At 40.0% G+C, this 13,636-nt stretch overlaps 3 protein-coding genes across 3 annotated transcripts in view; 2 read left to right on the top strand and 1 right to left on the bottom strand.

Moving 5' to 3' along the window:
* colgalt2a (collagen beta(1-O)galactosyltransferase 2a) overlaps nt 1–2,815 on the top strand; it is a 5,540-nt gene extending 2,725 nt beyond the window's left edge. The window contains exons 9-12 of the mRNA XM_032530704.1: nt 1,145–1,277; nt 1,389–1,516; nt 1,645–1,851; nt 1,959–2,815. Of these exons, the coding sequence (XP_032386595.1) occupies nt 1,145–1,277; nt 1,389–1,516; nt 1,645–1,851; nt 1,959–2,241 (751 nt within the window). The 3' untranslated portion in view covers nt 2,242–2,815. The remainder of the gene's footprint in view (nt 1–1,144; nt 1,278–1,388; nt 1,517–1,644; nt 1,852–1,958) is intronic.
* The window catches only part of zgc:55943 (uncharacterized protein C1orf21 homolog), an 18,613-nt gene extending 13,048 nt beyond the window's left edge, over nt 1–5,565 (top strand). Inside the window, exons 8-9 of the transcript XR_004334275.1 lie at nt 4,789–4,798; nt 5,554–5,565. The gene's annotated coding sequence lies outside the window, so the exon portion shown is untranslated. The remainder of the gene's footprint in view (nt 1–4,788; nt 4,799–5,553) is intronic.
* zgc:153115 (Krueppel-like factor 9) lies at nt 3,035–13,598 on the bottom strand. Its single transcript, XM_032530705.1, has 2 exons — nt 12,824–13,598; nt 3,035–7,185 (listed from the first exon to the last, which is right to left on the bottom strand). Exons 1-2 carry the CDS (start codon nt 13,314–13,316, stop codon nt 6,941–6,943), a joined length of 738 nt encoding a protein of 245 aa, XP_032386596.1. The 5' UTR covers nt 13,317–13,598; the 3' UTR covers nt 3,035–6,940.
* Nucleotides 13,599–13,636: the final 38 nt, after the last annotated feature.

Raw genomic sequence — 13,636 nt, forward strand, 5'->3', positions numbered from 1 at the left:
GTAAAGTGGTGGAAGACGCATTCAGATACTTTGCTTAAGTAGAAATAGTATTACCACAATACTCCATGTCATGGAAGTTTCTTGTACAGCGAGAGAGGAATTTGTTAGAAGTGAGACAGACTGCAAAACTGAATCAAGGTTTGGTCTTCGGTGAAGTTTTAATTGTGTTCTGCAGAGTACAATCAAATGACAAGAACGGTTTTCACACATCAGCTACAGAGTGACAACCGTCTCGCAAAATACAACTACAGTTTCCTGCCTCATAACCTGTTCCCCCAGAGAAAAGAATACCTTGTTTGGAAAACAGTCTAATCTTAGTATGAGAATTAATCTTCCCAGGCAGACAAGTTGGAGCTGTTACATCTTTTTGAATCTGCCCTTTGTGTGTCAAAGTTCTCTACCGGTCGTTCTGTCTTAGCTGGAAAAGACCAACTTGTGTCTTTAGACCTGCTATGATAAACATAGCTCTGGACAATTGTTTTCTGTTAGACTTTGCGGCACTTGTCCTTGGAGGAAAAATGCAAAGACAAACAGTTGTCTTCTCCTTCAGGGAGGACACACAAAGAGAGATTCAAAAGTCATTCAAAAGTCACACACCCTGAAAGAATAATTCCATGAATGATCAACAATGCATGCATATTATTGAAGGACATATGAAATCATTGCTTAAATGTAATTTTCCCATTACATCCGTTACAAGCAAACGTCCAGCCGTCCAGTTTTTACCTACATAAAAAGTATAAACGTTCATTATAAAAACATTATCAAACGTTAAAGAAGTGATATTATTTTGAAGTTATTTATATCATATTAGGGGTTAATATTAATATGTAGTAGCCTAAAATGGATCTAGTAGACAAAATTGTACAGTAATATAATAAATGGGCTAAATAGTTTTCTACTACTCTCAGTATGCTCTTTACATTATAAAATACCCGCTATTGTCAATTGAAATGTACAGATTTATTAGTAGCCTGACACACAGACAGAATATTCAAGTTTAACTTGATGCTGCAGTTTAAGACTTTTAATTGATGTTTTTAGCATTACGGCTGTAGAACTTGACAGTGGAAATGAGGCTGTGCCAGAATTGGTTTTAAATGTCTTATAGCTGAGGAAAGATGTTTCCTTGTGTTGTTCACAGAGCCTTAAACTCCTCTCAGCTGCAAGCCATGGATATAGACATGCTTCCCGGGTACAGAGACCCATATTCAGAGCGCGTGCTGACTAGAGGGGAGATTGGCTGCTTCCTCAGCCACCACAAAATCTGGAAACAGGTATGGCTTTGCTCTGTGAATGTTTCAAACAAGACTTATCTAGTGCAGAGAAGCTGATGTGGCGGTAGGACGAGGTGTGACAGTTAACTGCTGTTGTGTGTCTCCCCCTAGGTGGTGCAGCAGGAACTGCAGCAGGTGCTTGTGCTGGAGGATGATGTGAGATTTGAGCCTCGCTTTTGCAGCAGGCTGGTGACTATAATGGAGAATGTACAGAGAGTGAGACTTGAATGGGACCTCATGTTAGTGACTTAATGCAGTTTTCGTCTCATTTTTTCATCACTTGTATACCTTGCATACTCAAATTACCTTTCTAAAGTTTTATTCAAGGCACCACGGATCTGTCACTCACTTGTCTGTACTCATAAAGTTATGTAGGCCGTAAGAGGCTGCAGGTGAAGGAGCCAGAGCGCTGGGTGAAGGGAGTTAGCAACCTCGTGCACCCAGGCTACTCCTATTGGACCTTGGGTTATGTCCTGTCACTGAATGGGGCCCAGAAACTCCTGCAGGCCAAACCTCTTAACAAAATGCTGCCTGTTGATGAGTTCCTACCTATCATGTTCAACAAGCACCCCAAGTGAGTCCCATCCACTGTATGCATATTCAAATGTTATGCTTTAAATACTAGTTAGAGCCTTTCGTATTCAGTATAAAGTCATTAAGTCGACATCTGTGCCCCTTCAGAGACGAGTACATGCAGTATTACAAGCAGAGGGACCTGAGAGCGTTTTCAGTGGAGCCTTTACTGCTCTTCCCCACACATTACACTGGCGAGCCTGGCTACTTCAGCGACACAGAGACCTCCACCATCTGGGACGACGAGGCCATGGAAACAGACTGGGACCGAGACACAGCCAAACACCCACGTGACCGGGAAACTGAGGAAGTAGGGTTGCGGCCTGTGGCTCCTCACTCAGCTCGTGGTGGCGTGCCTCGTCTCTCTGCCGGAAACAGAGATGAACTCTGAGGGAGACTTACTATGTCATGTTACACACAATGGCCAGTTTAACATCCTCAAGGTCATTGGGGCACACATCAGCATCTGGGCCCCTATTAAGCTTTAATCTCCCCACCCACCTCCTCTCTCTGTGCAACGTGTACAGTTTTTTCCTAAAAGGGAACAGATCTTCTGTATTCATTTGATGAATCACGTGCATAAAACTGAAATAATGAAGGTATAAAAACTACATTTGAGCACAAAGACCATCTCCAAGACCCACCTTAAGGCCCTAATCGTCTCAGTTGACATTAATTAGGCTTTGGTGGATTTCTAAACACATTTTCAATTAAATTAGCACAAAGCTATTAAGCCACATTAGGTTTGGAGCTTTTGGGGCCCCTAGAGCTGTAAAGTCCCGGAGCAGTTGCCTTGGTGGTAATCCATCCTTCCACACACCATGACCACCTGTCCAGAACCAAGACTGGGAAATAACAGTGCATGTGTCTCTCCAAAAGTAAAATGTTTCAGGATTAAAAGATTCCATGTAATTATGTTACCACAATACCAAACTTACTTCAAGTAATAAAAGCCCATAAATACACCTGCTTCATAACTCTTTCAACAATGGCAACATGTTATTTAAAGCTATCTGTTTAGGATTATGACCTACAACAGCTACTGCACTTAGTACCCATCAAATAAAATCATTTCTGTGCATTTTACTATGTTGTTTATAATGTATTGTCTATTATATTTTCCTGTTTGTGTTAAGAGTGCAATATCATTGAGCAGAAAAAAAACAAAAAGTTTAACACAGCAATCAATTTAAGGATTTTTATTCTTTAAAAAAAGCACTGGTATTTTCACGTCAAACAATGGAAGCATTTAACCATTTAATAGGACTGTTCCATGTCACAAAATTTGTTATGAAAAGAATAATGAATTCAACCACACAAAATGATATTTTTTGGAATAAATTAATCAGCATAACAAAAGAAAAAACATGCTTGTACTGAGGTGTTGCACAGGAAAGATTGAAACTCCAATGCTCAAAATGTAAGACACCTGAGAATATAAATATCAAAACAGCTTGATTTGTTTTTTTTAAATTACATTAATGTAAAAACTAGGCATCAATTTAAAAAACATCCATTTCTGTACAATGTGCATATCTGAATTAGTGTGGTGACAAGAGAAATTGTCGCGTTTTCTTTGTCAGTGAGGCAGCAAAAATTAAATCCAAAGTGGATAACCCTCATCTGTCATCAAGCCACATTCAGTGATATGAACAAATAGATTTGGACTGAGCTCTTTCAATTGAAATCTGCAGTGAAGTGTGTCTACATGTCATTTTCTTTACATTTTCATACCTCTTTTAAGCCTCTGCCTGAGGCAGCAGTGAGTCTTTCTCTTGATAACAAAACCGACTGCTGGGCTTTAATGACAGAGCCTGGATTTATCCCAGAGATTCATTTGCTACGGTCTATTAACAACAGTTCATTGAGGCATGGAAAAGGAAATTCTGCTGCTACACAGGTAGTAGTGATGTTGCATATAAAGACAAGATAAGGACAAGGGTGCATAGCAGGCGAGCTAGCTGATAACCAAGTTCTGAACTCCAAGGCTTGATGGCTTTATGGGACTTTCTGAAAGACAGGTTGGATGGATTTTGTAAAGACAACGATAAAAGACAATCAGTTAAGTGTGTTCTTATTGTGATAGAACTTTGAGACCCGGACAGAGTGTGAGAAGTCACGCCCATCAGTGAGAGGTAAATGTTTCCATTTGTACATGTAAAATACAAGTATATTGTGTGTGTTCCTTTGTTAAACAGTCCATGTGTTCGTGGTTACTGCCAGCAGAAACCAAAAACAGTCAACAGATCAAAGCTCTGAAGAAGGAATGTGTAAAAAACTTCAAAGCATCGCATTCATGAGTGCAGCTCCTACGAAAATGAGATCAACAGCGAATTGGTACATAGATGGTTTGACATATGAATGAGGAAGACATCTGTAATCTTAGTGGGAAGAAGACAAAGTTGACAGAGCTGGAAACAACAATGACGCGTGTTCCATTTAGAAAAATAAAAAATACAAATTCTACACCAAGAAATGGTCTGGATGACTAAGCCAACACTAAAATAAAGAGAAAAGAAAAAAAGACCAGGAACAAAAAACTACCCACTTCTTGTATCACGCTTTCTAAAGCACTTGGACAAAAAGGCAGTTTTACAAACCATCAACAAGTTCCACAGCGCTTGCTTGTAGAAGCATATACAGTGCAAGCCATTACACTATTCAGCCATATACACCTATAAGAAAAAAGTGCCATATTGCATAATGAGTATCTGTGATGAGCCCACAGGAGGGCATATAGACCTATACAATGATTCAACTGTAAACATGGCGCAAAGTAGATATGACATAGTTTAAGGCTTTAAGTGTTGTTCACTGAGATAAAGAATATGTCCATGAGCTGGACAAACAGTGTGGAAACATAAAAAATAACATTAAGATTATCAGACCTGGATACTGTTTGTACTCAAATAGATTTGAAATATCTAAATTTCTTGAGGTTTGCTCATGTACCGGTATGTTATTTTATCAGATTTTATTTTTAAATACATGAGGATTATTTTTTTGGCATATGGGAATATTTAGGTGCCCGTTGACTTAAATGTACTAAACAGTTTAACAAATCCGCATTTATAGATAGTAATGTTTCTTTATCAGTGGACATTTTGACTTGTCAAAACCCAAGTCTGACAAATAACATTTACAAGTGCCTGCTGGTTCAATGACACCACCTCCATAGAAAAGAGCCATCATTAACTTATTTATATTAGTTGCACCTTGCGCTGTTTGTTGCTTGACAAGTCAAAATGTGCACATCCATCAAAGAATTTTCTGAATGGGAGCAGAGTAGTAGTAGGATTTACATTTAAGACTCCTGGTTTATCTGCTGCTGAAAGTCAAACCGTGAACTTTGAAGGCAACGGGCTGCAAGTCAAGCTCCTCTCATGCCATCTATTTTTCCTCTCAAAATATTTTGATATCGCATACTTTCCCAAGTTCTGTCGCTAACAAAAATGTAAATAAAAACACATACACACCGACACTCATAGGCAATGCCAACCTATCAAGAGTATACTGTTACCCCTAATATAAGGACTAAAATTCATCACATTTATTAATTCTGCAGCTAGTAGCATCACCATTTATCTACATTAAAAGCTTATATACATTTGCATCAGTATTAGACATAATACGAGTACTGTGTATTATGTGTCAGCATTTATGGGGGATAACTGATCTAGACTTAAGGATGGCGTGCAAACAGCTCTTCTACAGTGAAGCTTGATTCACTTACTGGCAAAATCAATATTTGATATATAGTTAAATTGGGTATAAAGAAAACATTACAAAATTGCTTCAATGATGGTTACCAATGCAATAAAAATGAAGGAATGTGTCACCACTAAAACTTATATGGAGTCAGCAAAGCTATAAATTTTTTTTTAAAAAAAAGCTTAAAGGCTTCTAGTCACTGCCTTGCTACCAAACATCACAATTTTGTGCTACTCATGGTAAATAAATGGTACTGAAGAGCACAATAACAATCTACAAATAAACCACAAGAAACGAGAGTTTTGGCTGATGATGAATGTGCAGTTTACAGAAAATGTGAAAAATCCCTGCAATTTGTTAAAGTGTTTGAGAAATGAGGTTATTGTTTAGGGTTGGGTTCATTTTATCCATTCAAATCTGCTTAACGATTCCCATTCTAATCGAATCCTGAGTTAAAAGAAAGCAAAGCATGTTGAAAGTAAAAAAACACATTTATTCAAGCTTTAGGCTGCGCCAAAGATTTTTTTTTTGTATTAAAAACGAAAGAAAACCATAAATATCACTCTCTTATGCTATCAAAAAGTTGTATGGTTTTAGATTTGATTATGCTTTCAAAAGCATTAAACGCTGGGGCTGTTTTATGGCATAAATGATTTTGCAGAATTTTGCATCAATGTGATGAAGTACCTTGCTTAGCCCTGTATTTAATTGAGTGGACTAACCAAAAACAGACATTCCTATCCGGTTATTTGAACTATAAAAAGGGTAATTTAATGGCACTATGTCATGATACAGGACATAAAAAAATGCATTTTTAGATTCTGTAGTAAATGTGTTGTCATATGAGACAGATTTTCTTTCCTTGCATGTATTCATTTTCACACAGTGATTACATTTCACCGCATCATTACTGTCTTCTGTGAAGCATAGCTAAACTTTTGAAACCTAGCTCCAGTTCGTCATATTGTAAACACTATACACGTACTTCGATACATGCGTAACTGGCAATGTAAGATGAAGTGCAGTAGGTTCAAACTTTGCTTTCAGGAAACGATAAATGGAATCGAAAAGCACATTTCTTAACCAATCCCCACTTAGATAGATTTGGAGCGTTCTCTATACCCAACCCTAGTTTTGTTGAGCAGGTGGATAGTGGTCACGACTCATCTGTGTTGATGGAGGGATGAAGCTGCTCCCCCCCCCCTCACATCCAGCTTTGTGTGGGCTGTGTTGTTTGTATGTATGTGTTATTACGTGCACATTTTGGAGTATAACACAGCAATGCTAAATCCTAATTATTGGATCTGACTGTAGCTGGTTAACTTGAAACCACTGTGACCTTCTGTGCTCCTGCCAGGAAACCCCCAACCCAAACCATCTTAATGGTGCGCGGCTGAGCTGGGAGTGGAGGATGTGCCCTTGTAGCGGCCCAACATTGAGGGCTGGAAGTCAGGATGGCGGCGGGCGTGCTTGATCAGGTGGTCGCTGCGCATGAAGCGCTTATCGCACAGTGGACACAGGAAGCGCTTTTCCCCTGTGTGGGTGCGGGTGTGGCGGGCGAGCTCATCAGAGCGGGCAAACTTCTTCTCACAGTCAGGCCAAGTGCATGGGAAGGGCCTCTCACCTGCAGCATAGAGGCAGAGAAAAGAGGGAAGAACCATTTACCACCACATCAATACTAATTCATACAGCCTCTTTTTCTTCACGTTAAACAGCTATATGTACATATTTGTTTCTGTATTTATTGTTTATTTCATATGAATGTTTAAAATGTTATGTATGCACTTACAACCAAGGCAAATTCCTTTGTGTTATTTACTTGGCAATAAATCATTTTGTGATACTGGTTCTAACACTTGGGAGAGAATGACTTATTCCCATTTTAAACAACTATTACAACTAACCAGGTAGGGCTCAACCGCTAACTTTACACTTTACACAACCGCAAGGTGTAGCGGATCACAAAACTCACAGATCGGATCACTGTCTTGAGTCACGGATCAGATCAATTTTTGGATCCACAGAGAAAAAAAAGGAGGGGTTGGCTAAAAATGTAATAACTAACTTAATAATTACTTCTTTCACTAGGAAATTGTTGTTAAAAGAAAAAAACAGATGAGAAAAGGGTATTTTACGATAACGTTGAATGCACCACGAGGTTTACCAGTTTAGCAGTTAAAGCAATATTTTGTCCGTCTGTGTTATTTTTCAGACAACAGCAGTGACCAAGTGCTAATTTGTGTCTTTTAGCTCATAGCTTTGGCGGCAGACTGTTGTAGCCTACGTCCCGCTGTTGAAATCTTCTACAGTAAAATACAGTCACACTTTTGCAGCGTTTAACTGTCAGCATTTTTACCATTTTAATCCAGTTACTACTGTAGCTAACGGTAGGCTAACGTTACCTGCTGTGAAATGTGTTATTAGTGTTTGCTAGCGTTACATGCAGTGATGCTTTTGTTGCAGTAATTAGCCTGTGCCTATGTTATCTCCTAACATGTATGTACGCTCTCAGTCTCTGCTGTTTGGAAATTATTAAGATTTCTCTTGGCAAAGCTACCAGAAGACTTATAACTTGCAAACACGTTGTCCATGTCACATCTACGTTGTCAAGCTCAGTTGCCGGCTGTGCATTAAAGCCTAAACATCACCGGAAAAGTGCTGCTATTTTTCTTCACTGGTCTCTGTCCAGAACAACGGGATCTGTTGGTCCACTTCTTTAACTGTCTACGTCAGTACCAAGGGGGTAAACCTCTCCTCTCTAAGCGTAGCTTCCATGGCGCCATTTTAATGCTACAAAGTCATCACCCGCCATTGACTGCCATTCATTTTGACAGCAAATAACTTTACATCTGAAGCGTTTCAAGACTTTGTTGTTTATTTCTAAAGAAACACGACAATGTATAAAAGGCTCCATTTCTTTAATTGTCTATGGTTGGTACACAATCCGGTCTGCCTGCACAATCCATTCTGCGCATGCGCAAGATGTTTGCGCATGCGCAGATGATTACTTCATATCTATTAAATGGTTACAAAAATTAACATCTTCCCTTCTGATAGCATTTTTAAATAGAACAATTCCTAGATATTTCACTTCAGATTTGACCTCAATTGAAGAGATGATGGAATGGGTGATGATTGAATGGGAAGTAGCTCACTTTTTTTTTTAATATATTGAGGGTTAATAGAGAGAATATTAGAGAGAATAGGTTAGAGAAAATTGAGACTGAACAAAGGGCAACATAAACCATGAATTTGTTCCTTAAAAAGGACTGCTGTGTCGTCTGCATATTGACTTATTTTAAATTCCTTGTCAAATATTGAGACCCCATGCAAGCCGGGGTTGTAATTAATTAGCATGAAGTGATTGGGTGGCCAGAATAAAACAATTTGGGAGCTATCGGATGACCTTGCCTAATACCGCGGAGCACCTGAAACCTGATGACTGCTTACTTGTCCTAATAGCTATCTATTTAACTTTGAATTAAAACCATTCCCATTTACTCAGAAAAGACATTTCCAATTCACCTATTTCTCCAACCAGTTCTTTCACTACAAAACTCAGTATCTTCCAAAAGGGTATTGTTAAACTTCCATAGGGGGTTCATGTTATTTTCTCTTCCTCTCGGAGAAAGTGTCAAGGATATTACACAATGATTAGTCAGGGGTGATGCTGAAATTTCCCATCTGCTCCCTCTATTACAAATCTATCCATTGAAAAAGAGCATTTTCCATTCTTCTAAGTACTTACTTAAAGATGAGAAGAGACTTGTGTTCTGTGCTCTTTTGTTATAACCATACACACATAAAAGTAGTGTATACCATTCATTTCTATTGCGACCATTAACCAATAGCCGGTAGATTCACGTTTATGGTCAATAATTTCAATAATTTATTTAATAAAATCATAACTCCTGCTGAGTGTGACATTCCATGGCTCAGCTGAGTGGGTTTCTTGCAGAAAAACACAAATTGCCTTTTGCTCCTTACAGAAAAGAAAAATAGCCTTACGTTTTACATTATCTTTCAACCCCCTAGTATTTAAAGAAATAAAGGACAACATTTAGGTAATAAGTAAATAACCTATAAACAATGCACAAAAAAGTGTAACGGTGCACAGGAATGAGTAGTTAGTCCTAAATGGACATGTTTAGTGTAACTAACCCTATAACCACTATAGAGGAAAAAGAAAACTAACCTAACAGCTATTGTAACAAGGATCTATTTAAGTATGAAAACATTTTTGCCTACTTTGGTACAAATAAATACCATATATGAACAAGTAGGCCTAAACAAGGTAAACTTTCAGTATCTGCCATAGGAGTGCGTGCAAAAATATTAAGAGTTACCAACGTAACATTAACCATACTCCAATCATAGCCCCGGGTAAATTAACCTTGGATGTTCAGTGATGCATTAACAAAGTGCAGGTAGTGTCAATACTTGCATCTCAGAGCGTTTATGTTAAACAATAAGATTTAATTTGATCTGACAAAGTTAATTGTAGGCTGGACTTCTGACAGCCATTCAAATGATAACAAAACAAGTTCTCAGTTTGGGTTTACTCTCTTTCAATCAGAGCGTTTCCTTCTTTCAGGATCGCCCATTTTACCTGCCTTCATGGACAAGTGGCCATAGCTTTGCACGCGCCTCTCGGTCTTCTTTGAAACGGATTTGCATGTCCTTACACACTTTCGCATCCTTTAATTTCTTCCACACATCATCCCGCACGGTTCTCATCCCGAACTGAATGATGATAGCTCCCGGTGTGTTATTTGAGGCAGAGGCAGCGCCTTTTCTTCCCAGCCGGTGAACGGTGTCTCTCAGACATCGGAACAACTCTTGTCAGTATGCCGATGACAACGTCTCTCGTGTCCTCTCCATTCTTTTCAGTAAGACCAATCATACTCAGTCTCCACCTTCTTTTGCACCGGGTTTGCTCTGGACATGCTTCTTTTAACAGACTGTTTTCTCTCTGAAGGCTTCCTATCATCTTCTGAAGCATGCAGATTTCTTCTCGGTTTTATTTCGCTGCGGTTGTTAACTTCAATATGTCTGTCGAAACTTTTCAAAAGTTCCGTCTGTTCGTCCATTTTTCTGGTCAGAGCTTGTACAACTTGTAAAAATGCAGCACCAGTATTTGGGTCTTCACTTTCCCGTTGGGGTCTCGGTTTCTTTGGATTTAGCTGTTTAACCGACGTATGTTCTTTGTTAATTGTGCCTTGTTTGGATGGATGTTGCTCCGCTTACATTTCTTCCTCAATGTCACAATCGTCACATGCCTCGTGAAGAGCAGCCAAATTGTACTTGTGGTCGGACATGATTCCAGAAAATGAAGAAAAACCGGTATATTGTAGCTAGTAGCTGACTTTTTAAACTTTTTACCGGAGCCCGCAAAAGTGCTGCCACTCACTCCGCCATCTTGACCCCCGCCCCCTGGGCGCCATAGGAGCTACGCTAGAGAGGATCTTTTCACGGAAAACGCGTGTGGAAAGCGGTCGCACAGCAGAACGTGCAATTAAGTAGTGTTTAAAATTGATAACCAAATAAAAATATTGACTTCTTTTGAAAGAAATAGATAGATAAATAGATAAGGTGGTTGAGACCATGAAACGGTGACCAATTGACTCAATAGTGTTGCCAAGGGCAACCGTTACTGTTGGGTTACCGCGATGCAGTACATTGGTCATGTTGCAGCCAATATGTAGCTATAAGTATTTACATTATCTATGAATCTACAGCTATTATACATTTATTGTTTAATTGTTTGGTTTCTAAAATGTCAAAATATAGTAAAAATGCCAGTTGCAATTGAAGTAAAACGTGATGTGTTTAAAAACTTGATTTTGTTTGTTTAGTTATTAATTATTTAACTCATGTTTGATTCATTTTCATCTACCAACTAATCAATTAGCCTAACCGACAACTCATTTCACCTTCAATACGAGCAATTTTTGCATAACAGATGTGCAGCCCTTTATATTTAAGCTTTTATACATCAAAGCCCATCTGAAATTAAAAAAAAGAAGAAGTTCTTTGGCGTTTTATAGTCTGTTTGTTTTAACATGTTCCTTAAAGAGAAACAAACATCGGCTTTCATGTTAATATGGGGCCTTGAGTGAAATGAAGTTTCAAATGAGCACATTAATCTTTACATAGTTAAATACGTGACAAACCCATATCTAGGTTTTAGATTATTCTACCTAAAATACTACTAGCCTTAATATCTTGAAGGCAATGTGAGAAAACACAGGATAGGCGAGTAGGATGCTCGGTGCCATTTTCAAGACCACAAAGCCAGGCCACGTTGTTGTTGAACTCTTTGTGGGCGTTCCCACCAGCGTCTTTGAGCCGTTTCCTGTCCTTAATCCGTTTGCGCCTGCTCAGTGACCCTGAACACACAGAATCGCGATTCCCCTCATTTTGTGAAAAATCACATGCACGATTTAACGTCATAAACTAGTAGAGCCCTATTTTCACCCTGACTAGTGGATCTATTTTCAACTAGCTCAAGCTTTTTACACTGTGATAATACACAGTTGAGAATTATTTAAGTTAAAAAAACGGATTGTGACGTGAGGCTCTTACTGATCTAACGTTACATACATACATAACGTTACAAAATGTGTCCATTCAGACATAGAATTGGCGCATTCATTATCGGACGCGCCTCCTGCATCTCTCTCTCTTTTTAAACGTTTATCAATGATGTACACATTGTAGAGAAAAACGAGTTTTACTCGACAGAAGACGCCAGGAAGGAGGAGGGGGGGGACTTCAGCCCAAACACCACTTGCTGCTGCCATCCGCAGGACAGACTGTGCCCAACAGTAGGCTACACGTTCTGCTCTCGACGTTAAGGTTTCGTCTTACGTTCATTTCATATGCAAATCCAGCCTGGAAGATCTTCGTCACATATTTAACGTCCAGCCCAGTTCTTTTGTTAGTTTACTTCTTTGTCAGATCTCTGAGGGGAGTTTTCCTGTCGTTCCCTCTTTGTTTGGCCACGTTATTGTACCAAGTCGGGGGTAAATTGGAAAACATTTGCCACAACCACGCTACTAGCTAATCCCATAAAGTAAAAATGAGTACGACTCTTCTAATATCTCTCTGACTATTACACTATTAGCGGTAATAACAATATGGCCGTGCATGTTATCAACAAAGCAGAAGTTGGGTGGCAAAAAATGTATTTAGTATTTAGCTAGCTGTGTATTGTACACATGTGGACTGCTGATGCAACCAAACTGTTGTTGTCTCCGTACCTGTGTGTGTCCGGATGTGTGCCTTCAGGTGGGACGATTTCCCGTAAACTCTGTCGCATCCGTCAAAAGTGCACTGATGTCGCTTCACCGGGGACCGCGGGGCCCCCACGCCTCCTCCTCCCCTTAGCTGCTGTCCGGGCACCGGGGTGGCGGAGGGGGTCATGGTAGGGGTGGTCGGGTCGGACAACGTGGTGTAACCGCTCTCTCCACCACACGAGGAGTTGCTGCTTTCCGAATAGGCAGACATGGGGCGGAACTTGCCGTGCAGGTCGGTGAGGATACCGGCCACCGCCATCATGTTCGCCCCCTCCAGCCTCAGTGTCTCCCGCACTTCCCTGTCCTCACTCGACCCGTCGGGGTCTCCAGGGAGCAGGCCCACAGTCGCCGACTGAGTGGCAGGGGCGACTGGGGTGGGTCTGTGCAGCACCGGACCGCTGGAAATCGATACCAGACACTCGGCAGCGAAATAATCAGACGAAGCAGTCAACGACATTGTTATCTGCCTTGTTTTGTGGTCTTTATCTAGAAAAAAATAACGGAACAAAATCCACCAGGAGGGGCTAACTTAACGTTAGTCTGAGCCTGACCTCGTTTTTTACCAAACTCGACGAACCAACCGTTTCCAACTCAGCCTTGTTACCGCCATATAGCGTATCAATAGTTTGAAATAGTATAAGTTCATCAAAGAAAAGGCACAATTGAGAATAATAATATTCTAAAACCGTGCCAATACCTTCGGCTCAACATGCGTGCCTCTCACCATCTGACGGTTCATTGTGTCTGAGCCTCCGCGAAGCCGGTCAAACCTACGCC

The sequence above is a fragment of the Etheostoma spectabile genome, chromosome 12 (assembly GCF_008692095.1).
Source record: "Etheostoma spectabile isolate EspeVRDwgs_2016 chromosome 12, UIUC_Espe_1.0, whole genome shotgun sequence".
NCBI lineage: Eukaryota > Metazoa > Chordata > Actinopteri > Perciformes > Percidae > Etheostoma > Etheostoma spectabile.

Coding starts and splice junctions, on each gene's coding strand:
- zgc:153115 (XM_032530705.1), bottom strand. CDS start 13,316: ATGTCGTTGACTGCTTCGTCTGATTATTTCGCTGCCGAGTGTCTGGTA. Junction 7,186..12,823: donor ACACATCCGGACACACACAG/GTACGGAGACAA, acceptor TCTATGCTGCAG/GTGAGAGGCCCTTCCCATGC.